The 24556-nt window shown below is 48.6% G+C and overlaps 2 protein-coding genes across 4 annotated transcripts in view; both read left to right on the forward strand.

The window, feature by feature from the left end:
- TARS3 (threonyl-tRNA synthetase 3) overlaps nt 1-13518 on the forward strand; it is a 37717-nt gene extending 24199 nt beyond the window's left edge. The window contains exons 13-19 of one of the 2 annotated variants that reach the window (XM_028502333.2): nt 3408-3545; nt 5658-5735; nt 5820-5920; nt 8674-8778; nt 10198-10270; nt 10947-11061; nt 12438-13518. In XM_028502333.2, the coding sequence (XP_028358134.1) occupies nt 3408-3545; nt 5658-5735; nt 5820-5920; nt 8674-8778; nt 10198-10270; nt 10947-11061; nt 12438-12586 (759 nt within the window). In that variant the 3' untranslated portion in view covers nt 12587-13518. Of the gene's footprint in view, nt 1-3407; nt 3546-5657; nt 5736-5819; nt 5921-8673; nt 8779-10197; nt 10271-10946; nt 11062-12437 lie in introns of those variants that run through there. The other variant, XR_004900217.1, reaches the window with a different exon arrangement.
- A 996-nt stretch (nt 13519-14514) lies between these two features.
- Nucleotides 14515-24098, forward strand: TM2D3 (TM2 domain containing 3). 2 transcript variants are annotated; one of them, XM_028502331.2, is made up of 6 exons: nt 14540-14669; nt 15127-15219; nt 16736-16896; nt 20410-20584; nt 22470-22545; nt 23776-24098. In XM_028502331.2, the coding sequence occupies exons 1-6, from the start codon at nt 14579-14581 to the stop codon at nt 23939-23941; spliced, it is 762 nt and encodes a 253-aa protein (XP_028358132.1). In that variant the 5' UTR covers nt 14540-14578; the 3' UTR covers nt 23942-24098. The 2 variants fall into 2 exon arrangements, with proteins under 2 accessions (XP_028358133.1, XP_028358132.1); XM_028502332.2 differs by lacking the exon at nt 15127-15219 and having other exon boundaries at nt 14515-14669.
- The last annotated feature ends 458 nt before the right edge of the window (nt 24099-24556 follow it).

Consider the following 24556-nt stretch of genomic DNA (forward strand, 5'->3'; position numbering starts at 1 on the left):
GTGCAGGTGAGCAGCCGGGGGTGCGGGAGTCTGTGTCTTGCTCTGGTCCCCGAGTCTCACGGCGTCTCTCAGTCCTTCAGAGTTGCTGAAATAAGGAGTCTGGTCTAGTCCCTGAGGCCTCGCTCAGCTCTGACACCCTGTCACTGTCTGATTTAGATGTGCAGATGAGTAATCTCTTCCAGTGATACTTATTGTTTTTCTTATAAGCTTCCTCCAGTTTTGTTAAATGCATTAAGTCTAATATCTCAGGAACTTTGGATGTTTTTGTTTTTCAATATTGCATAGAAGTTAGACTTTACTTTTTTGCAGGTTTTCACATTAATTCAAATTAAAATTGTCACTCAAAGGGTACTATCCAACAATTTGACCTAATCGACATTTATAAAACGCTCCAACCAATAAGAGTACACGCCCTCTGAAAGTGCACAGGGAACAGTCACTACGATAGACAATATTCCGGGCCGTACAACAAGGCCGAATGAATTTAAAAGGGTTCCGTGCATGCAAAGTGTGCGTTCTGGCCACAGTGGGAGTAAATTAGAAGTCGGTAACAGAGAGTTATCTGGAGAATCCCCAAATATTCGGTGAGTAAATAACACACTTCTAAACAACCCATATGTCCAAGAAGAAATCAAAGGGGACTTGGAAAATATTGCGTACCACATGAAGGGGAACAGAAAGCCAGCACACGCAGATCTGTGGGAGTCACTAACACGGCCCTGGAGGGGCGTATGTGGCACTGAGTTCCTACATTAGGACAGACGAGTGTTCCAGATCAGGACCTAAGCCTCCACTTAATAAATTAAAAATAGAAGAGCACATTACAGTAGAAGTAAGCAGAAGGAAGAAAAGAATAACATCAGCAATAATGAAATCGGAAAAAAAACAATACAAAATATCAGTAAAAAACAAAAATTGATTCTCTGAGACCAATAAAAATGCATAAACCTTTCATCAGACTGATCACAGAAAACAGAAAAGACGTGAATTAAAAATATGAGGAATGAGAGAAGCGAGATCACTGCAGAATCTATAAATGTTGAAAGGATAATAAGCCAATGCTATGAACAACTTGATGCCAATAAATTTATTTTTTTATTTTTATTTTTTTAAAGATTTTATTTCTTTATTTTTAGAGAGGGAAGGGAGGGAGAAAGAGGGAGAGAGAGAAACATCAATGTGCAGTTGCTGGGGGCCACGGCCTGCAACTCAGGTATGTGGCCTGACTGGGAATCAAACTGATGCCAATAAATTTAATGACTTAGATGAAATGGACAGCTTCCTTGGAGGTATTTCCATATTTCTTACTGTCTTGGGTCAATTTTGCCTTTTCACCCCCCTGATCGAGAGGTGGCAGTCTATATTATTGACTGAGACTTTTCCTCTTTCATAGTAAACACGCTTCGTGCTGCATATTTACCGTTTAGCACTGTCATTGCTCTGTGACTTTTAATGTTGTGCTCTTCTTTTCACTCTGCTCGGTGTGTTTTTAATTTCTCTTACGATTTCCTCTTGAACCCACGGCTTATTTAAAAGTGTGTTCAGTTTACAAGTGTTTGGATATTTTCCTCTTATCTTTCTGTTATTGATTTCTAGTTTAATTCCACTGTGGTAGAAAAACCCACTTGGTATGACTTCAACTTATAAAAATGTGGTTGAAGTATGTTTAGGTGGCCCAGGATATGGCCCACTTTGGTGTGCGTGTTTTGTGGACACTCGAACAGCCGTGTGTTCTGCTGTTGTCAGGTGGAGTGTTTTCTTTTTTAAGTTTAATGTATTTATTTTTAGAGGGGGGAAGAAAGGGAGAAAGAGAAAAAGAGGAACATCAATGTGTGGTTGCCTCTCACATGGCCCCAACTGGGGACCTGGCCCATAACCCAGGCATGTGCCCAGACTGGGAATCGAACCAGCAACACTTTGGTTCGCAGGCTTGTGCTCAGTCCACTGAGCCACACCAGCCAGGGCCAGGTGGAGTGTTTTCTAAACAACAGTGAGACCCTGGTGGTCAGTGGGGTGTGGGGTTCGCCCGCCTCCTCACTGGTTTTCTGTGTAGTTGTCCCGCAATTGCTGAGAGAGGGGCGATGGAGTCTCCACCCACACTGTGGATCTGTCTGTCTCCCCTTTCAATTCTATCAGCTCCTTCTGCCTGTATTTCACAGCCCTGACATCTCAGGACACAAGGCCTGCGTGCAGACGCCAATCACACTTCCCTCTTCTAGCAGTGAGCATGGGGATGATGAAGTTAAAAACAGTGTCATTCACAATCACTTGAAATAAAAGTAGTACTTAGGTGGGAATCTAACAAAATATGCAGAGGACGTGTGTGATACAAGCTGCAGCATGCCGATGGGAGAAAGCCCAGGCACCCGCTCATTAGCCATTTCCAGAACTGGCTCCTCTTCCTTCCCACACCGCTGCGCCCTCCTTCCGGGGCACCGGCCTCGCCCGGGCAGCCTTCGCTTTTCACCCCTGTCCAGTTCATCGTCAGCCCTATTGATAGCTCTCCCTAGACATGTGATTAGTTCCTGAATAATGTCATGCATTCCCGCATGCTCCGCATCCAGCGCAGGGCTTAAGGGGGGTGACCACTGTCAGTCAGTCAGTCACTGAAAGGACAGCTGCCCTGCAAATGCATCAGACTCCCTGCATTCCTGACACTTCTCACTGGTTCAGGCCACCATCACCGCGCTCCTGAAATCCCACCGGCTTCCTTAGGGGCCCCTCTTCTACCCTTGCCGGTCCATTTCCCACACTTCGGAAGGACCAGTTGGGTCGTGTTGGTCTCCTTTAAAAAAAAACGAAACCCCACTGATTCCTCCACTGCTCTCAGGCTGAAGCACGCAGACTTTCCCCTGGTTCCAAAGGCAGTTTTCCCTGGCTCCCACCCGCCTCCTGCCTGGTCACCTCTCACTGTCCCCTTGTTCTCCCCCTTTTCCATCACGCAGGGCCTGGTCCCAGGGCAGCGCCCTGTGGCTTCCCTGTCTTTTGAGCCTCCCCACTCAGCACTGCCTCTGCCCTGGAGCGCCTGCCCGTCCCCTGCCCAGCTGGGGGTGGGGGGGACCGTGCCCTGTCCTGCTGCTGCAGAAGCGTGGCCACTGCTTCCTCTGGGCAGGCAGGCGCCCCTCCCCTTTCGAGTGGCTCAGCCAGGGTGAGGCGCCCTTGCCTGCTCCTTTGTCCACCCCGGCACCAGGCTGGGCCCTGGCAGCCTGCGCATGCCTGGCACGTGCTGCGCATTCCATGAACACGCAAGTGAGGGACGGACAGACAGCCCACACTGTGTTGTTAGCTGTACTCCACAGTGAGAATGTGCTTTATTTCTATTCGATGTGAACGATGTTTTCTTTTAAATGCCATAATGGATTTACTTTGGTGTTCTATTTAAAATATTTTCTTTGCTCCTATTTCAGATCGAAGAGGAAATAAAGGGCTGTTTGCAGTTTTTGCAATCTGTGTACTCCACCTTTGGCTTCTCCTTTCAGTTAAGCTTGTCCACGAGGCCCGACAACTTCTTAGGAGAGGTGGCACTGTGGGACGAAGCTGAAAAGGTAGGAGGGACAGAGTGCTTCCCATCCGTTTTTGTGGCCAGGGACGGCGCCCGAGTGTCCGCAGTCACCGAGTGTGAAGAGGCAGTGGAATTCTGAATGGGACGTTCTGGGGTAAAGATGCCAGTTGTAGGACGTGGTTACCAGTTCTCTTCATAATGATGATAACTGCAATACCATACATTTGTTTCACAATTTAAAGTTTATATCAGGGTTTGCTTATACTCTTTTTTTTGAGGATTTTATTTATTTACCTTTAGAGAGGGAAAGGGAGGGAGAAAGAGAGGGAGAGAAACATCAATGTGTGGTTGCCTCTTGTGTGCCCCCTACTGGGGACTTGGCCCACAACCCAGGCCTGTGCTCTGACTGGAATTGAACCCGTGACCCTTTGGTTCTCAGGCTGGGTCTCAATCCACTGAGCCACACCAGCCAGGGCTATTTATACTCTTTTCAGTGCCAGTCACTAATGATAACCAGTGTCGTCATTTTTAAAGAAGCACTTTGGCTTCTGCTTCAGCAGCCCTGGTCTGCCCTGTCCCCCTGGAACCGGTGTAAATCCCTCAGCTCCCTGGAGCTGCATCTGTGAGCCCCACCCCAAACCTCCCCTGTGCCCCACCTTTGCAGAGTTGCAGTGACTCATTGAGATCCCTAACAACACTGCAGCCCCATGGCCACACCAGTCCAAGCCAATGGACATGTCTGAGCCCAGCTCATGCACAAGCGAGGCCTCCAGTGCTATTGGGGGCCAAAGCCTTGGTGTACTTGGCAAAGGCGGACAGACAGACAGCAGGGGAGAAATGAGCCCTTGATCTCTCCTTCACCAGGTTCTGGGCAGCATCCACCATCAAGGCCTGTGAAGTGGGTGGTTCAGGCCCCCCTCACACCTACACTTGCTCCCCCCGCCCCCCACCTAAACCAAGAGCTGTCTCAGGCTTCCCTGGCTACCCCTACCGGGCCTTGCTCTCCCTGTGTCCTCAGACGCCCTCAACAAGCAGCAACCTCTGCCCTATGCTGTTCCCCCAGACCTGGCCCCTGTGGGGCCTTTAATTCCCTGAGAGCCCCCAGATCCTTTCCATGACCTAGGTGTCTGTTGTCACAGGGCTTGTTGTCCCTGTGAACATGTGTGCGTGTCTCTTCTTCTTTCAAAGACAGAGGAGAGGGAGGACGTGCATCCATGGTGCTGGCCTTCACTGTTCCTAAGGAGGAGGGAAGCTGCTTCCCCGGGCCCCCAGCCAGCACCAGCTCCCGGCCCACCCTGACCAAGGGCCCTGGGACCCCAGGAGTCAGCATGCTTGGACCCTGCTTCCGCCCGAGACACCACCATGTTGGACTTCCTGTTGGGCCCTTTGTTCCCCCGTGTCAGCCCCTTTGTGGGCATCCGTGTATCTGGGGATGGCAGGGATTTGCATGGCATTTTGGTTGGCATATCAGTGTTCTGGCCAGGGACGTGCATCCCCAAGAACCTGTATTCACAGGGAGTAGCAGCAGATTGAAAGACCCTTTTATTCTGAGTACTTCTGTGTACACCAGCCACCCTCGGCGTAAGGATCTCTGTAAAGCTCAACTGAAAAGAACCTCTGTGGTTTAGGCTGAAGACCAGAGTGGGCCTCCTGCTCCCACACCCTATCAATCCCCCACCCCATCGACGTGAGCAGATGGGGAGGAAATGCCAGAGAGGTGCCCCGCCCCCTTGGTCCTCTCATCCACCTAACGCAGAGCAGAGGCGGCAGCCAGATCAAGTGTTTCATGCCTTTGATGTGAGGAGGGCCACCAACAAGAGCTGCCTGGGAACTGTCACCAGGAGATGGGGGCTGAGAAGTATGTCCTGCCTTGGCCCAAGGGCCTCAGCGTCCCTCTGGAGCAGTTTAGTAACTTACCTTCTCTTCCCACCACATAATAAGTGGTGTGTGTTTATTAACTACCATCTTAATCATCTCTATGTGGTCATCACTCAGTAGTTTATCGAATGCAAAAGAAGCTCAATAAACATATGTTGAACTAAAATAGAATGTACTTAAGATTCATAAGAGCTTCCTTTCCTGAGCCAGTGACAAAAAGGATGAAATGTACAGGGCAGTAAACGTTTCCAATGTTCTCATCTCTTTTAAAAAACAGCAGCTGCAGAAGAGCCTCGTGGACTTTGGAAGGCCCTGGAAGGTGAGCCCCGGAGATGGAGCCTTTTACGGCCCTAAAGTGAGTTGACCACGTGCTTCAGAAAGCGTGCGGTTTAAAAAAAGAACGGACACTGTGTCTAAGCAAATGTCGCTTCCTTTGCAGATCGATATAAAAATCAAGGACGCCCTTGGCAGGTCGCACCAGTGTGCTACCATCCAGCTGGACTTCCAACTGCCCATCCGATTCAACCTCACCTACGTGAGGTGAGTGACCGGCTGTGACGCGTGTGCGGAACTTGTATCCGGGCTCTCTGTCATGGCTGAGTTTTCAGAGTCCTTTATGTGTTCTACATATAAGCCCTTCGATGCGTACACGATTTGCAAATATTTTCTCCTAATCTGTGGCTCCTTTTATTTATTTATTTTTTTCATTTTTTTATAGTGCCTTCACTTTCCCTTTAATCTCGCGTTTTTTATTTCAACGATGTCTAATTTACATAGTTTTTCTTGTATGGATCATATTTTTGGCTCATGACTACAAATGCTTTGCCTAAGCACGGGTAGTGAAGATTTCTTCTCTGCTTTATCTTAGAGGTTTCCGAGTATTAAGCTTTGTGTTTCGATCTAAGGTCCATTTTGAGTTAGCTTTTGTCTGAGAAGTTTAGGGCAGAGTTCACTGGTGACATCGAGGTGCCTGATTGTCCGTCCTATGTCTAATCACTGGTTGTAGAGGGCAGCCCTTCTCCATCGACTCACCGCTGTACCTTTATCAAAAATCGGTGAGTATTTCTGTGGGTCTCTTCCTAGATGTGCGGTTCTGTCTCCCTGACCCACTGATCGCCCCTTCGTGAGTGCCATGCCGTTTGGAGTACCGCAGCTGTGTAGTCGGTCTTAAAGTGAGATGACGTGAATGCTCTGTTCTTTTACAGAATTGTTTGCTGCTGCTGCTGCTTCTTTTGCTTCTAACACATCTACAAAAGTTCCTGGTTGGAATTTGGAATTTTTATTGGCATTTAATTGGATCTAGAGATCAATTTGGATAGATTTTCCTTAACTGTATTTGCATCTTCCCATCCTTGAGCTTCTTTGATTTCTTTCATCAGCTTTTGTAGATTTCAACATCCAAGTCCTCTGTACATGTCTCGTTAGAGTTATTCCTAAGTATTTCATTTGAGCAAAGCAACTGTGAATGGTATTGTATTTCTAACTTTGGCATTCATGTGTTCATTGCTGCTATTGAGAATACGACCAATTTTTTATGTTGGTGTTGTATCCTGAGACTTTGCTGAACTTACTAGTTCTAGGAGGGTTTTTTTGTCTTTGTAAAAATTTGAGGATTTTCTCTGCAGACAGTTAAGCCATCTGCAGATAGGCATGTTTATTTCTTGTCTGTTTGCCTCTTGTTACCGTCCCTTGCCCGTGGCTCTGGCTGGAGCTCCCAGTACCGTGTGGAGCAAGCTGGATGGGAGCGGACATGGTTACTGCATTCTCGGTCTCAGGAAAACAGACAGTCGTTCACCCGAGTCCAGTGTCACCCACGGGTCTTTGTTCACGCTGTGTGTCAGGTCAAGGGAGTCCTCCTCTCTCCCAGGCTTTCTGAGGGTTTTAAAAATCACAGACGGGTGTTGAGTTCTGTCCCATTCTTTTACTGCATCAATTGGTGTGACCCTGTGGTTCATTCTTTAGCCTGCTCACCCGATGGATCACATTAAGAACGCTGCACCTTGCACGGCTGGGGTGAAATCCCACCTGGCCAGGCACTGTTTGGATGTGTGCTGGATTCAGTCTCCTAACAGTTGGTTGAGAACTTTTGCGTGTGTGTTCACGGGGGACATTGGTTTGGAGTTTTCTTGTCTTTGTCTAGTTTTAGTGTCCGGGTGACGCTGGCCTCATAAAATGAGTTGGGAAGCAGTCCTGTCTCTCCTGTTTCTGGAAGGGATTGTGCTGCTGGGTGGGAGGAGCTGCTATCTGCACGTGCTGTTTGGAATTCTGGGAGGAAAATTCGCCTTCTTCACATGTTTGTTTCTCCAATTGTTTATTTCTATCAGTATAGGCTTGTGAATATCAATTTCATACTTTGGGTTATAATAAAATAGAATACTTTAAAGTTTTTCTCGCCCAAATCGTGCCATTGGTAATTCTTTTGTGTCGGCTCCTGTGTCCCTTTTAAATGCTCCATCCTTTCTCTTTCTTTATGTAAAGAAAAAATTAGCATGCCTTTGCCCACTGGCACTGTGAGATGCTGCAGGCTCATTTGCATCTTCCCTGACCCAGCTTTTGAGTCAGCCATCTTTCCAGTGAGAAACGGGATTTTTAGAACTGAAAACTATGATAAATGTAATGTTGGAGGATAATACATAGAAATCAAGATCTGGACCCCGGGGAGACCTACCTGGCTTTTTCCTGTTTTATAAAAGATATTTATAATTAGAAGAAAACTTTATTTCTTAAAATTTTTTTTAATTTATTGATTTGAGAGAGAGAGAGAGAGAGAGGAGGGGAGTGAAAGGGAGAGAGAAGGAAACAGAGAGAAAAACAATGCTTTGTTGTTGTTCCACTTACTGATGCATTCACTGGTTGATTCTTGTATGTGCCCTGACCGGGGATTGAACCTGCAACCTTGGTGTATTGGGACGACATTCCAACCAACTGAAATAAAAATTTATTTCATGAAATGAAATTAGAAAAATTTATTTCTAATAAAGATCACATGGTATGCTAAAAGATTTAAGAGGAAGCCATTGCTTTACATAGTTTAGGAGAGTAACTCTTTTTTTTTTAAAAGATTTTATTTATTTCTAGAGAGGGAAGGGAGGGAAAAAGAGAGAGAGAGAGAAACATCAATGTGCGGTTGCTGGGGGCCGTGGCCTGACTGGGAATCGAACCTGCGACACTTTGGTTCGCAGCCTGCGCTCTATCCACTGAGCTACGCCAGCCAGGGTGAGAGTAACTCTTTAAAGTAAGAAGCTTCCTGAATCTTAAAAAAACACTTCAATGTGTAATTTTTATTTTTTCAGCAAGGAAGGGGACGATAAGAAGAACCCTGTGATCATTCATCGGGCCATTTTGGGCTCGGTGGAAAGAATGATAGCCATTCTGTCTGAAAACTACGGGGGGAAATGGTAAGTGACGGAGAAAAGAAAATCCATCTCTTTTTCTTAAAACTCATGTCTGAAGATCAAATTAATCAAACATGAAAGATTGGGTGGCTCCTGCCTTATGATTAGCAAGGGTCCGCACAGCAAGTACAAAAATCTCGTCATGGCTGCCAAGCCGGAAAACAAGGGCAGGCAGGCATGGAAGCTCCCTTACCTCTCGGGGAGCTCAGCAGCGTTGCACGGTCATCCTCTCGCTGCGGCGAGCCCTGCACAGTCTATGACTGGAAAACACGAGGCCCATGCTCCCAGGGTCCCACCTCTCGCCCACCTGCCATCCCACCTTCAACCCATGTTTGTACCTCTTGGGGCACCAGGCGACCTTGGACTGTGGAGGAAACCCTGGTCTGCACATGGCCCTGAGCAGTGCATTGGGACGAATCCAGAGAGAACTGCTGTAGCCCAGCCCCCTCGGGGACGAAGTGGGGAAGGCAGATATCCGTAGGCGCAGGAGTCTGAGGGGTGCATCCTGTAGTCCACCGGGCCTGGAGGGAAGATGGCCGGGTGTGGAGGGGCGCTGGAGCGCGGGCTTCGCTTGCTGCTGTGGCTGCAGGGTCAGAGACTGGGAAGTCATTGGACTGGAAAATAGAGGACAGTAGGTTTGCGGGAGAGGATTGGGGATGATGGCTCCGAATGGCCACCGGTGGTGGGATTGCCCACCCAGTGGCCCCACTGTGAGGACATTTTCCGCATTGAAATGCGAGGGGCTGATTCTGTGATGAGCAGCTTCCTTCTCCCTCTAGTGGTGGCTCAGTGACCAATGACCAGCGTGGCCCCTAGGACAAGTGTGATGTGCTCAGCAATTCGGACCCCACCCAGTTCCACCCTCCAGGCCCCTCCTGAAGGCTCCCTCTGCCTCCTGTGTGATGGGCCCTGATCCCTGACATGCCACTGTAACCCCGAGGGGACAGCCACCTCTCTCGTGGCGGTGGATAACTTCGTGTCCCTTTCGCTGTGTGAGGGCCAGTGATGTGTCCTCACTGGAAAAGACACGCACTCTGATTTGCTTTGCTCTTCCTCTCTGCCACGCCTCCAGCAGGGCCCCACGCAGATTCCACCGAGCCCAGCCCCTCTCAGAAGCATGCGGTCCTTGTGACCAGGAAAGTGATTTTGTAGCAAAAGGAGGGCACCGGGCTGGCATGGTGGGGCTCAGCAGTGTGCTTATGGGGTGATTAGCCTCTCCACCCAGCTGCCAGCCCCCGCTTCCCTCCCCTTCCTATCAAAATGCCCAGTACAGCCTTTTACCTCCTAATATGGTCTGATTTACTGCCACACTGCTCTGGAAGCTGCTCTCTTACAGCCCTTACTTTAAATAAATCTTGGGTTGTTTTTTAATCATGTAATAAGTGGTCATTCTGGAAAGACGTATTTTTACATATTTTTCAGGCCTCTCTGGCTGTCTCCTCGTCAAGTAATGGTCATCCCCGTGGGGCCAACTTGTGAAAAATACGCACTTCAGGTAAAACCAGAGATGCTTAAAGTACCTAATCATCCTGGCACCCAGTGTAGGAAGGACATTGACTTGCAATGTGCTCATGCCTTAAAGCGCTGCCTCACTGGCACGTGTACTTAGCAGCAACGTTTTCAGTGATGGCACCACCTGGATCGTGCCTGTGCTGTGTCAGAACCACCACCTTTCTTAATGCTTTCGAGAAATTGGTATTTTAAAACTTCTCCCATTTATTTCTTTTCCATCAGGGAAAAATCCTTATACTATCTATTGCAATGTAACAAATGACCCCAAAACTTAGCAGCTTAGAATAACAAACATCTATTGGCTTAGAGTTTCTGAAAGTCAGGATCTGGGAGCAGCTTGGCTGCATGGTGCTGGCTCAGGGCGCCCATGAGGCTGCAGGGGGTGCCAGCCGCCTGGGCCGCAGCCCCCAGGCCCACTCCCAACTTCAGAGGCCCCCGCAGCGGTGGCCTGAATGTGCTCCCCACGTGGCAGCCGGTTTCCCCCAGAGCGAGTGATCTGAAGGAGCTGAGGGGTGAAGGTGCTTTGTCATCTCAGGGGTGACTTGCTGTCGCTCCCACCCGTCTCTATGGTCACGTAGACCCAGCTGGTACAGGGTGGGGGCACCACGCCAGGGCGTGGCTGCCCTAATGTAATAACTCGGCATTTTATGTCCTTACAGGTGTCCAGTGCCTTTTCTGAAGAAGGATTCATGGCCGACGTTGATTTGGATCACAGTTGTACGCTAAATAAGAAAATCCGAAATGCACAGCTGGCTCAGTATAACTTTATTTTGGGTAATTTAAATTTATATCTCTCCTCCTAAATGCTCGCTGTTTGCACTTTAGCTCCAAAAGCTGAAATAAAGAACATGGGGTGACTGACGCCCTGATTATACCAGGTATCAGTTTAAGTGTTGAATCACTTATACACAAGATTCCACAGTGTGATGGTTGGCGCTCCAGACTCTGAATTACTTACACATGAAGCAGAGTGTGTGGTGGTCTGGGAAGGCTGTTCCTCTGTGTTCTGTTCTTTGCTGGGAGAACAGTTGCAGAGCTTCCTGTGGATCCTGTGGTCTAACAACACCAGCACAAATTAATGTGTCAGACGAACAGTGGGGAAAATATGAAAATTATCTCATCAGTTGAATTACATTTTTACCATTTCAGCTATCTTCCAGGCTGAAAATCTTCTCCTTTGCTTTTCTGGTTTATTAGAAGTCTTTAGGATTAAACTAATCTGTGGACAAGGTTCCAGATTTATGATGATCCAAAGAAAAGAATTAAGTGAAAAAAATGCCCTGTGGGCATGTGACAAATTGAATGCAGAAACTAAAATTTTGACTTTAAAAATTATTTGAAAGCAAGAGAAACTGATACTGCTTTGCCTGCAGGCATGAGATTAGCTCCTGTAAATTGAAAGTTTCGGTAGAGGGCAAAATAAATATGCATAGAACTTTCCTGTCAACAATTTGTCATCGAAAGGTTGGAGTCTGTAGTAGGCGTGGTGATGCTCTGATCAGGCTTCTGGTGGTGACAGAGGTTTCGTGTAGCTTAGACAGAGATGGAATTTGTTGGACGGGCACTGGAGTGTCCATCCACGCGGAACGTAGAATTTAACAGCCAAACCACTAGAAGAGTGACTGGATGGAGGCGTGTAACTCTTCCCGGGGCTGTCTCTCCCCATTCTGGTCCCTGTTCTGCTCCGGTCCATCATGCTTCTCTTGGATTTTTACTTTACTCCCCCTCACCCGATGACCAAGTTCTTTCTTCCAGATGGCAAGGAATGGGGTGGCAGATCCCTTTGTCATCTCACAGTATGGGTCACTGGAGAGAACACATATTTTTTTAGGCTACACTGCAGAAAACTCTGGTTGGCTGGTTGAGACACCCCCAATGCACCAGGGGATGTAGCCAGGGTATCCATAAGTAAGAGCTCTCCGAATCCCTGTGCACCCCAAGACCATAGGAGACCATAGTAGTTCTCTCAGGTGGACAAGAGGTAGGATTAGAAGCTGTTCCTTCTCTCAAGAAACTAGTGGCCGTCAGATGGGTGTTTAGTGATTAATAAATACTGAAGAAACACTCAATAAGACACCTGTCATGTGACTACTCACTTAATATTTCATAAACTGCTGACTTAAAATGTTATGTCTGTTTCTTTTCCACAGTGGTTGGAGAAAAGGAAAAAGCAAATAATGCTGTAAATGTTCGAACAAGGGACAACAAAATTCATGGAGAGGTTGCACTCACTGCTGCCATTGATAAACTGAAGAATCTCAAGACGTCACGTATTCTTAATGCTGAGGAAGAATTTTGAAGTCCTTCCTTGTACTCCTTTCCGTGTAACCCTGTTTTGAACCCCGAAAATGCTTATTTCTTAATTACTGTTAGTGCCTCTTCTGGGAGCTTTAGACCTGCTGACAGTCAGTCCCTGATGGGTGCAGTGGGAGAGGAGACGATGAATGAGTAGCTGATACGGACAAAGTTTAATTCGCTAATGTGTTTGAGAGTGGTAAGAGGACAAGCTCGGGAAGTATTCAATTTCCCAAATGTCTTGAGAGACTTAAGTGGGAAAAGGTTATTCACTGAAAAAGGGAAGTACTAGGACAAGATGCGTGTGTGATAAAAGATAGATTTCAAATAAAAGCCTGCAAAGCTTTTTTGGAATATGGCAGGAAATCTTATTTTCTAACAACATTATGTTGTCAATTGTTTCACCCGAGTTCACACTGAAACTTTATCTCCAAAATTGGAGTCATTACTTAATTTGCTTTAACTAAGCAAGAACTGCAAGAGAAACTGTACTCAATATTGGATTATTGATAAAGGACTCAACTCGTATTCAGCGTCGTGGAAGTCTGCTGCAGTTTGCACTGTAATTTTAGAGTTGCTGTTTTAATGATTCTAATGAACACCTAAGCTTTGTTCATCTTTAGAAAATACCAATTTCCGAATAAAATGCATCATAGTGTTTCAGCTATGGGTTTATACCAAAATATCTGCCTCCCTAGAGTTAAATGACCTTTTTGATGTGAAAATGACGGTCCACTGCTCTATGTACTCAAATGGATTTCTGACTTTAAGAGTACCTCACTACTCAGAACAGAATTAATGGGCTTTATACCAATAGAGAATTTAGCTACCAGTCATTAGTAGTCATTTTTGTGTTTATTTGGCTATGTACTATGGAATGCAAAATAAATTTAGGATATGTTCTCTCAACACACATATCATTTAGTTTCTTAAACAGTTGGTAAACAAAACAGTATTATCTATCAGACCTCATAGTGCTATAAGGTGCAGACTATATAATTTTCAAGCTAATATTTATTGAGGCCAAGCACTACTTGATATCTTTATTTTTTTCATTCACCAAACAAGCTAGTGAAGGAGTGGGGAGTCAGAAGCCGCCCCTCTGAAACCCTCCCCACCCCCCCCATGATCTTGGAACGGGTGGGTGGGAAGAGCGTGTCAATCGCTCAGGACAAAGAACGCTGCTAGAAATAAGTGCAGACTTCTGTGTGAGTGTGCAGGAAGCCTGCGGCGTGGGGCACCTCTCTCCTCCCCACGGCTGGCCTCCAGGGAGGGGCCCATGCTTGAACCCTCACCTTATAGCAGGGCTCTTGCCCCAGTGCCCAGGAGCCTGAAGACCTGCTGGCTATACTTAATGTCCAGTCTCTCCCGGTCTTAGAGGAACTTTTGTAAGTAGCGTGTCCTGAAGGAGGCGGCCAGGGGAACCAGGGCAGGCTGGGGAGAAACGAGAGCTGGGCACTGACTGTGCCAGCCCCAGGACCGCAGGGCCACCTGGCACGCCTGGAGGGGCTTCCCAGTTTGGGCCAGTTTCTTCATATGTAAACAAGACCATTTTGGTATGAAATTAAATGTAACGTCATCAAAATCTTCGCACAGGACCTAGCACATAGTAGCGGTTTTTCTCCAAACATACCTATCCAGCCACATGTAAACGTTGGCCAACTCTCCTATGTGCCCGTCTCTGTCTTCAGTCACTTCAGGTGTGCATTTCTGCCCCGGATGACCTTTCCCGGTCTCCAGCCGTGGAAGGCGGGGTGAGCGGCATGTCCGCGAGCTTGGGCAGCGCTTGGAAACGCAGCCAACGGGCTGCATCTCGAATGGCCGTCTCCACCCTAGCTGAGCTTCCGGACCTGGTGCCGCAAAGCCCCTGCGCCCTGGGTTTCCCGGGGACTGGGGTGGGGTGGGGGCGGGAATTGTACCTGGCTCCGCCCCCTTCGTGCCTCCGCCCCTCGGAAGAACTGTCGCCCGCCGCCCGGAAGTGCGTCGCGCCGGCAAGATGGCGGCTGCGGTTGGCTGCTTGGGGGCTGTGGCCCGCTTTAGCCGTGTGCTCCTCTTCCTCTCACAGTTTTATATCTTGTCGGGCGGTGGTGAGTTCAAGGCCGAGAGCTGCTCTGGGTCTGGCTGGGTGGCAGGGATCCCCGGGATCTGCAGGAAGCGTCCAAGAGGCTGGGACGCTGAGAGCCGGGCGGAGGGGTGGCGGGGCGCTGCAGCTCAAGTCGGGCGCGCCCTGGCCGCGGGTCTGGGGCCGCGCCTCCGCGCGGGTACCCTGGAGCTGCCAATTGAGCCACGGAGTCCAGGGCCTGCGGGTTCGGGGTGGGCGGAGCGCGACCTGCGCCGCGGGACAGATCCCGACACCACGCTTTTGTTCCCTAGTTGACCCTGGATATAAGTGGGTGTCGACCCTGTGGGCATTTCATTCTTTGTTTTTTCTGGGCAGTGGAGCTGTGAGATTCTCACAAGCAGTTATTGCGTGACGTCGACCCTGCCTGTGAATCACACGCCAAGATGTTCATATCCCAGGATAACATGTTTCTCTAATTGTAGGATCCTTAAATTTAGAGCATTCGCAGCCGCTGGCTCAGTCAATAAGGGACCCGGGCCCAACACGTACTTTCACAGTAGTTCCCAGGGCAGCAGGTACTAGTTGTTTTCTATTCTAGTAAATGTGTACTTCTATCTAGCGGGTTAGCCCTCTCTTTTTTGGATTAAGATCTCTTTTAGCATATGAAATCACTTTCCCTTTTTTTGAATACTTTATTGTATTTTGGATTACATGAATTAAGAGCAGATAGGTATCTTCTGTAGGCAGCTGCTTTTTCGATACCTTTTGGCAGTCCCACACTCTTCATTTCCATCTTTTTATTTCTATTATTTTTTCACTCCATCAAGATAACCCTCAACCGGTACTTCTTTCCCTTCGGGAAATTTCTTCTGCTTCTTAGCCGCTGTTCCTGGTGTTGGGGATTAAAGGCACCCCCAATGCAGTTTGAAATGGAAGGATCACAGGGGGACCGGTGGAGATGTGGAGTCTACTTCCCGGTTGTGCTCCTGGGAGTTTGAACAAATTATTCACACATTTGGGCTTTGGTTTTCTCACCATTAAGGTGCTGGGGTTCTCTTGGCCCTCTGGGTCCTCTTGGCTTTGTGATTCTAAGTGTCCCATCTTCCAGCCTTAATAGTCGCAGGAACAGAAGAAAAGGAAAATGTTATTTTCTAGCGTTGCCCACCTGCTACAATGACTTAAAGACAGACCAGCTTTAAATGAGTATTAGTGTGTTTTGCCAAGTTTAACCTTTGTTTCTACAGCTTCCTCCCTTTAGAAGTATTTGGTGGATCATAATTTGGATGTAAGAGGCAACACAGCAGCATACTTGAATTTAAAACATAGATTTTTTTTAAATAGTGAAAATGTGAGAATTTTCTACCCTTTTGGACCTTTTTGAAAGTTTCTCAAAGCAAAACAAAAAGCTTCTCTTCCTCCTAAGAATATTTGCAATTTTGATCCTCTCTCAACTGATAGAAATACACTGTACTCCTGGCTAAGCTGGCTAGGGGAAAAACCTGCAACCCCCTGAACAAGTTGTTAATATAGAAAACTGTTTTGAACTCTTGGTAGTATAAAACTGTAAATGCGGTCAGCAAATTAGGGCTTATTGAAGGAGCAGTGTGCAGTAATGGCAGCGAACAGTTCAAGGATCACTGGGTTCGTTTCCAAATTAGGGAGTTCAAGTGAAAAGAACATCCGATTGGAAACTTGAGGGACTGGGATTTTTGTTCCAGTTTGCTGCCCCCTCTGTGATCTTGAACAAACCCCACCACCCCTAAGTCTTAGTTTTTTTCATCTGGTAGCATGGTAGAGTTTTTGAGGCACTAATTTACACCTAGCATTAAATATACATTTTATATATATATAGGCACCTTTGAGTTTCATGGTCATCAAGTACTTTTTCCTCCGCTGCGGAGCTCTCCGTGAAGTCCCACTGCTGGCTGGTGGCAGGGCTCTGTCTGAGCGGCAGGTGTCTGGCTCCAGCTCTGCTGTTGCTCTTCCAGTGTCGTATCTCCTTGCTAGTGCTCACACCCTGTGTATCTTTAGAAAATCGTTTCTCTTTTGTCACTATTGTAAGAGAATGAGCCTCTGTCTCACTCCGCCCAGAAAGCACCGACATGCCCCCTCCGTACGTGATGAAGTGCCCCAGCAACGGTCCGTGCAGCCGCCTCCCCGCAGACTGTATCGAGTGCAGGACGAACGCCTCCTGTGTCTACGGGAAGCCCGCTGCTTTCGACTGCACGGTCAAGCCATTTGTTACCTGCGTTGTGAGTACTGTACCTTAACTTGCCCTGAATAAGCTCCTGGCAAACCTGGCGTTATCAGGCGTGCCTAGGCTTGAGGGGGGGGAGGGATTCTGAAAGAAAGCGCCTGCATTTTGTAAGTAATATTTTAGGATTCAAGTCAACTCTGTCCCAAGACCGGAGCCTCCCTTTCCAAATGAGGTTTGGTCGCAAGGGTTGAGATGGGAATTTTTGGATGTATGGAGAAGTTGGAACAACTCTCAGCCTTCCTGCAGAAAGTGGGACATGGGAAAAGCTCGAGTGCACAGACTTGCCCGTTAGAGACCACCCTGCCGTGGTCGGCGTTTCTGGCAGAGGCTCTAGGGACGCCCGCTTCGGAGCTGCTTGCCCTGGGCTCCTGGTGGAATGGCAGACTGCAGGCAGCCTCGGCCCGCTGGATGGGAACAGCCCAGGGAGACGTGGGCACCACACTTTCCAGCAAGCGGGCCAGGTGGCCGTTGCCCACGCATTGAGGGGTGCCGTTCGAGCACCTCCGTGAGGCAGAGTAGCAGGGGGTGGTGTTGCCAGGCCTGGCCATGTGATTTATTCATCTCTCTCGTTACATGCGGAAAGGGGCCCAGAACAGCTTTTCCTGGTGTCTCCTAGGAGCTCTCTTTTTTTGGGAAATGGTTGAGGGTGACAACAGTTTCCGCACTGTGCCTTTTGCAGATTTCCTTTGCCAGGAGCAGAGTCCCCCCAGCCCTCCCGTATTTTTTGGAACTTGGCCTGCAAAGGGGTGGGTCGGAAAGTTCTCTCTGCCCCCAGGCCTTTGCTAGAGCTCTCCTGATGTCTAGGATCGGGGAGGGAGTGTGGAGGCTTTGCTCCAAAGGGGAAATGCTACTTCGTGGGCACAGCGTCTAAATGTAGTTTTTATAAACTTAAGGGTTTGCCGTTTCCATATATTGATGTTACCTATCGGCGCGCACTGTAACATGGCGCTAATTGCCAGGCGGGCTTCACGGCCACCCAGGAATTACCCGTCCATGTTTGTTGCTGTGTCTTAAATAGACTTTCCTCCCCGCCGACCTAATGGCTGGACCCATTGGGAGGCTTCTGCAGTGATGCGTGTTGTGAGGCTGGCACATCGGAGGCACTTAGCGAAAATGGGAGAACTTGCTGCCTGAGGGGAGCATTTGCAGAAATAGCTTCCTGTGTTTGCCTCAGCTTCTTCGACATTCGTCACCCCAAACTGGCCATTGAGCAAGACAGGGTGCTCCATTTCTTCCTTCTTTAGGTGTTGCAAACCCTAGCAGTTTCATTTAGTGGGAAATAGCAGAGGAGAAGACAAACAACGAAAGGCTGAGAGATTACAGAGCTTGGGTGGGTTTCTGAACTCCCAGGTCAAGGTCCCTGGTTGGGGTCCCCACCCTGGGCTGCAATGGGCCCCAGGTGGGGTTCTTCCTCCCCTGCAGGCCCTTCGTCTCACCTGCACCCTGTACCCGTCAGGAATAGGGAGCCCTCTAAAGTAGCAGGTGCCTGTCCTCAGGGGTGGGATTTGAACTCTGCCCCAAGAGGGTCTGGTGGACGTGCCTCCTCCAGGAGGGCAGCAGTGAAATACGTGAATTGACTGTCAAGAGCCAGAGGTCCTAGGACCGCTGTTGCCAGGTGGTCCGGGACAAGCTGCGCTTTCTTATGTGTCACGTGGCAGTCTCCAGGGTCCCTTCTCGGTGAGTGAGTTAGCCTTTCAGGAGGAAATGATCTGTGGCCGTCAGGTGCACGCATGCAGATGCTCTCTCCCTCGTGCTGCACTCAGGCCCGCCGTCCTCACCTCCCTCTCACTTTGAACTTCAGATTAAGGGAAAGAAGTAAACTCCCCAGTCCTTCTCCATGCACACTGCGAGGGACTCACAGACCAGGGGACTCTCCCCTGGGGGACACCAGTCAAGGGCATATTGTATAAGGACCCGGTTACGTGTATATGGAGACATAAGTGTGGAAACCCTGCAACCCCTCCCGTGTGAGATCGCTGCTGTTCTAGCGGCAGTAGCTGATGTCTGCCCAGTGACGTCTGCCGGTACCAAGCTCGGCAGGAGGGGTGCCCTGTGTGACTGGCTAGTGTCCCCGCAGCAGGTGCAGTGCCTTCGGGTGGGTCTGTTTGTCAGTAGGACAGCTATGTCACAGAGGGGAGGTAACAGATCTTCTTCCTCCAGACCAGCTTCTGAAGGGGTCTGTGCTTCTCTGTGGTAAGAAGGATCCCATAAATGTTGGGCTGCCTGGGCAGCTATCAGGAAAAACGTGGAATCCCTGTCTTGTCCAAAATAAATTACAGATAGGTCAAATAGTTAATGTGGGGGGGGTGGGGGGAAGAAGCCGCAAAGTACTAGAGCAAGCATGAGCTATGTCTTGTTAAAAATCTCAAGATAGGGCCCTGGCTCGTGTGGCACAGTGGATTGAATTGCCAGCCTGCAAACCAAAGAGTCGTTGGTTCTGCTTCTGTAAATTTATATTACAGAATTAAAAGATGAAATGAGATTAAAAGTGGGTCTTGTTTTGGAGAGGTGACAGGAGTTCTTTTTTTTGTAATTTCCAAATGTGCAATTTATAGAGAACACGTGCTACTTTTATAAGCAGAAAACACAGTAATGACTTCTAAAGTTGAAACGAAAAAGTCTGGTCTCAGAAGCGGAGGGCCAGCAGTGAACCCCTGTTGAGTCTGTACGTGTGGTTGTCAGTGGGCAGACTTTTGGGGCTGCCTGTGAGGGAGCAGCAGTAGTGGCCTGGACAGGGTGCAGGTGACATCCGGGGAGGTTTGGGACTGGCCGCCCTGTGTGCGGTTCTTCTAGGAGCATTAGCCGGGGGATGGGGTCCGGGATTCTACTCCTGACTTGCAGTTCAGTGACCTTGAACACATGTCCTCCTCCCTCCTTCCAGCTGTGTGTGACTCCCTGGCTTTATAAAAGAAACTTTCTTCTTTCCTGTACAAAAGTACGCATGCTTTTTCAAAAAGATTAAAAATTTTTGTTTTTTGTTTTTAGAGAGAAGGTAAGGGAGGGAGAAAGAGTGAGAGAAACTCAGCATGTGATTGCCTCTCGAGCTCCCCCTACTGGGGACCTGGCCCACAACCCAGGCATGTGCCCTGACTGGGAATCAAACCAGCAACTCCTTAGTTAGCAGGCCTGCACTCAATCCACTGAGCTATACCAGCAGCCAGGACAGAAAGTACACATGCGTAATGTTATGTAATAATATTACAAATTTAGCAAGGTACAAGTGATAGCCTAATCTTACCACCCTAAAATAACCTTTATGGTTTTGATATGAATTCCTCTAGGTACTTTTTTTCCTTGGGTATACATTTTTGGGTGTGAATTCTTATGAGCATAGGATCACTCATTTGTTTTGCGTATGTAATGGTTTGGTACCTGTTTCCATGCCACTTCCTGCCAGATCATCAAGTATGTTACAGACTTGTGCCGTACGACTTGTTTCCTTTTCTTGACACGTTAATGAGCTGCCACTCCATTGCCGATGGTGAGTTCTGTGTCCTTTGCTCCCTAGGATCAGGACTTCAGGTCCCAAAAGAACTTCGTCATCAACATGACCTGCAGGTTCTGCTGGCAGCTCCCGGAGACCGAGTACGAGTGCTCCAACTCTACCGCCTGCATGACGGTGTCCTGTCCCCGGCAGCGCTACACCGCCAACTGCACGGTGCGGGACCACGTGCACTGCCTGGGTGAGTCCCGCGGGTACCGCACAGGGGGGCAGCACGACGGTTTGTGCTCCGAGTTCGCTCACAGGGCTGGAATCAGAGAGTCGAAAATTAAGTTTAAATTACGTTGTCAGGAGCATTCATCGGCACTGTGCAGTTATGCCTCCATTGTAAACTCAGTGAACTAAAACAGAAATCCAGAAAATTTGCCATGTGCTTATCTTTTCAAATGTTATATCTGGTAAAACAAGAACTCTGTCAGGTATGAAGTCTGACATACTGTAATTGACTTTCATCTACCTAACGACTAACGCAGCGCTTTCCTTACGTCCTTCAGAGGTTCCCGCCCCTTTGAACTTTGGTCTCATCCCACTCCCTTCTCTTTACATTAGGGGGCTGTCCCATCTGTGCCGGAGATACAGTGTGAGGTGGTGTTACTCCGAGGCGCAGGCGGTAGCACTGGATAGAACACTAGTCAGTGGAGGGTCTTCCGGGACTCTTTCCCTTGCAGCATTCTGGCGCTAGGATTCATCCGCCCGCCTTCACTCACTTTTTTTTTTTCTGAATAATGATCGTTGGTAAGAGCGTGTCATTGTTCATTCATTCTGCCCTGTCTTTGGATTCGTCGTATTTTTGGTTCTTACAGGTTGTGTGACTGTTAAAAGTTTTCGTCCGTGGCTCCTGGCTGCTCGCGGGCAGGACCCGGTCAGGCTCGTGCGGTCTGCCTAGCATGCGCCGTCTTCCAGAAGGTTCTCAGCTCCCACCCCGCAGGCTGCGTAACTCAGTTCCTGATGACCCACCCTCGTGCGCTCCCATACTTGCTGTCCCTGGTTTGTCTGTTTTCTGAAAGGTTCCGAAGCGTTCTTTTATGTGTTGGATGCTAACGTTTTGACGTCCCTAAAATCCTCTCCCTGGTTTTTAACTCCCCCCCACCCCACCCCCGGTTTGTTTTTGGTGTCTTTTGACGATTGGAACTTGAAATTTGAGCTGGTTGAAGGTTGTTAGTGTTTCCTAGCTAGCCCCTTTTGGTTGTAAGAAATCTTTTCTTACTCCAGGCTCGTGGAAATACTCTTTTTCTTTTTCTTTTTCCTTTTCTTTTCTTTCCTTTCCTTTCCTTTTCCTTTCCTTTCCTTTCCTTTCCTTTCCTTTCCTTTCCTTTCCTTTCCTTTCCTTTCCTTTTCCCTTTCCTTTCCTTTTCCCTTTCCTTTCTTTTCTTTTTTCTTTTTGAACCTGTGAGTGGGACCTCTCATGTAGGTCTGTGATCCACCACAGCAGGCTGTGGTCTGTGGGGTGAGGCGGGTCCAGGCTCTTCCCACACGGACAGGCAGTACTCCCCGGACCCTTTGTTCCGTGGACGCGCTTCCATGCATGTGGGTGGGCTCCCCCCCTGACTGCCGGCTCCAGCAGCACTCTGGCATCTCCACCCTCCTGCTTCTGGTCTTGAGAGCCAGCGGGGCATTCCCCAGTCTTCACGCTGCAGCCTTCACCTGACCGGTGTCCACGTTCAGTCTGCACTTAGAGACGGTAGCGCTCTCTGTTTTCACCCTTTACTCTGGGGAACACTATTGTAAGCGGGATGTGCTTTGTAGGTTTTTACTTACAAGACCTCTGGTTATAGGTAAGGCTCCGTGTACGAGTACTTTTTTGAAGATTTTTTATTTATTTACATTTAGAGAGAGGAGAAGGGAGGGAGAAAGAGAAGGAGAGAAACATCAATGTGTGGTTGCCTGTGGCACGCCCCTCTCTAGGGACCTGGCTCGCAGCCCAGGCATGTGCCCCAATCGGGAATTGAACCGAGGACCCTTTGGTTTGTAGGCTGGCACTCAGTCCCCTGAGCCACACCGGCCAGGGCTGTGTAAGAGTATTTTCATACCCACGTTTCTAATAGAGCGCTTTCTCTTTTTTAAAGGTAACCGGACTTTCCCGAAAATGCTGTACTGCAACTGGACTGGAGGTTACAAGTGGTCCACGGCCCTGGCGCTGAGGTGAGCATTGTCACTGAGTAGCTGACGGCGCCATTTGGATTTTGTTGGGATGAGTGGCTTCTTCCAGAGGTTGAGCTCAGATGAGGTCCTCCTCCACTCAGATCCTCCCACGGGTCCGACAGACCCGAGGACACAGAGCGGTGGGAGTTCCTTAGGTGATCAGACCAGCACCTTTACGGGCTTTAATGGCAGGAAGTTGGCTTTTCTCCCAAGAGGCCTGCCCATGACTCAACTGAGTCATGGTTACACATCACGAGAACCGGCCTGAGTTTCCCATTGTGAACATACCATGAGTCAGAAAATACCGTATAGTATTTCAAGTTCCATGTTTTACCGTGTATAACGTGCACCTGAGGTCTCGTGCGCATTATACACAAGGTTGTTATGCCCGTGGCGTGTCATCGTCATACCCACGTATAGTGCACGTCCTTATTTTCCCCTCAAAAACTTGGGCAAGAAAGTGCGCGTTATACATGGCAAAGTATGGTAGGTAGCTTTATGATGTGTATTTGAATTTTAGTAACTTCTTTATTTTAAGAAGTAATGTATGCATAATACCAAACTCTGGAAAAAGTGAAAATGACAAAGAAATTAAAAGTCACCTCGAATTCCACCATCCAGAAATAATTATGGACTTAGAATTTTTACCTAGAAATGTGCTTGAATTTTTTTTAACTTTCCCACAGTTTGGGGGGAGGGTTGTGCCCATTCTTCCCAGTAGAGGGAAGCACAGGAGGGAGCTGGCGAAGGGTTCGCTAACTAAAAAGCTGTGCCGTTGGGGGAGCGGGGGGCAAAGGGGCAGAGTCAGAGCCTGAGCCCCCATGGCCTGCAGAGAGCCCTGGGGCAGGGGTTCTCAGCCTGGTCACTGTTGGCATCGGGGCCCAGGGATTCTTTGTTGGGGGCGCGCCCTGAGCATAGTAGGATGTTCAACAGCATCTGCAGACTCTCCCTACTAGACGTCAGTAGCTTCTCCTGCCCGGCAAATACGGCCGGGTGTCCCCGTGTGGAGAATGTCACTTAAAGTCAGCCCTTGGCGTACGCAGACCCCCACCAGGGATTGGAAATACACATTTGGTGCTGTGACACGTGAAATAATCCTTGTCTCTTGACAGAGAGTTAGGGTCATTAGAGAGCCTTTCCCGGGTGTGACTGAGCGGTGTTATGGGGTCACCCCCGGCTGTGGGCAGTCGGGGGGCGTCTGGTGGATTCCAGTCCTGTTTGGTGTTACAGCATCACCCTCGGCGGGTTCGGAGCCGACCGCTTCTACCTGGGCCAGTGGAGAGAAGGCCTCGGCAAGCTCTTCAGCTTCGGGGGCCTGGGCATATGGACGCTGATAGACGTGCTGCTGATCGGCGTCGGCTACGTGGGCCCGGCGGACGGCTCTCTGTACATTTAGCTGCAGTCATGCAATTCAGAGAGGAGCAGCACTCAGAGGAAGTCCTTCTGCCTGTAGGGGTCGGTGTGTCATGAGTGGTGCATTTGTGTGTTTTTAATGTACAGCATCTGTACTTTGCCTGCCTTGATGAAGGTCAAATTAAAAAAAAAAAAGCAAAACAAAACACTGAACAATGCTAATCTGGAATTTGGTTTTATTTGCCTTAAATGTATTTTTTTTTCTGTGAAAAAATTTAAACTTACTTAAACTAGAGGCACAAACTCCACAGTGTTTGGAAATCGATTTCATTCCTCTGACTTTAGTTTTCTGTTGCTTAAGTCAAAGTGTCTCACTCCGATCTCGGCCCAGATGTGACCTGGCTCGAAAGCTGCTCAGCTTCGACTGCGGAAGGCGGGCAGCGCGTTTAGCCTGCAGCTAAATAGAGTCACCTCCCTGCACTCGCTGCTCTGTGAGTCCGGCAGTGTCAAGGACGTGGTCTGGTCTTTCTGTGTCACTTTCAAGTAAACTGTCAAACTTTCGTGTCTAGTTGCTGTGGTTTGAATTTTATTAGCAATGGAAAAGGTTGTAAGAATACTGAAAAGTGAATAAAATTATAACTTGCTTTAAGAAACATTG

Source organism: Phyllostomus discolor, chromosome 12 (genome assembly GCF_004126475.2).
Source record: "Phyllostomus discolor isolate MPI-MPIP mPhyDis1 chromosome 12, mPhyDis1.pri.v3, whole genome shotgun sequence".
Taxonomy (NCBI): domain Eukaryota; kingdom Metazoa; phylum Chordata; class Mammalia; order Chiroptera; family Phyllostomidae; genus Phyllostomus; species Phyllostomus discolor.

Coding starts and splice junctions, on each gene's coding strand:
- TM2D3 (XM_028502331.2), top strand. CDS start 14,579: ATGGCGGCTGCGGTTGGCTGCTTGGGGGCTGTGGCCCGCTTTAGCCGT. Junction 16,897..20,409: donor AGCCATTTGTTACCTGCGTT/GTGAGTACTGTA, acceptor TTTGCTCCCTAG/GATCAGGACTTCAGGTCCCA. Junction 22,546..23,775: donor TCCACGGCCCTGGCGCTGAG/GTGAGCATTGTC, acceptor TTGGTGTTACAG/CATCACCCTCGGCGGGTTCG.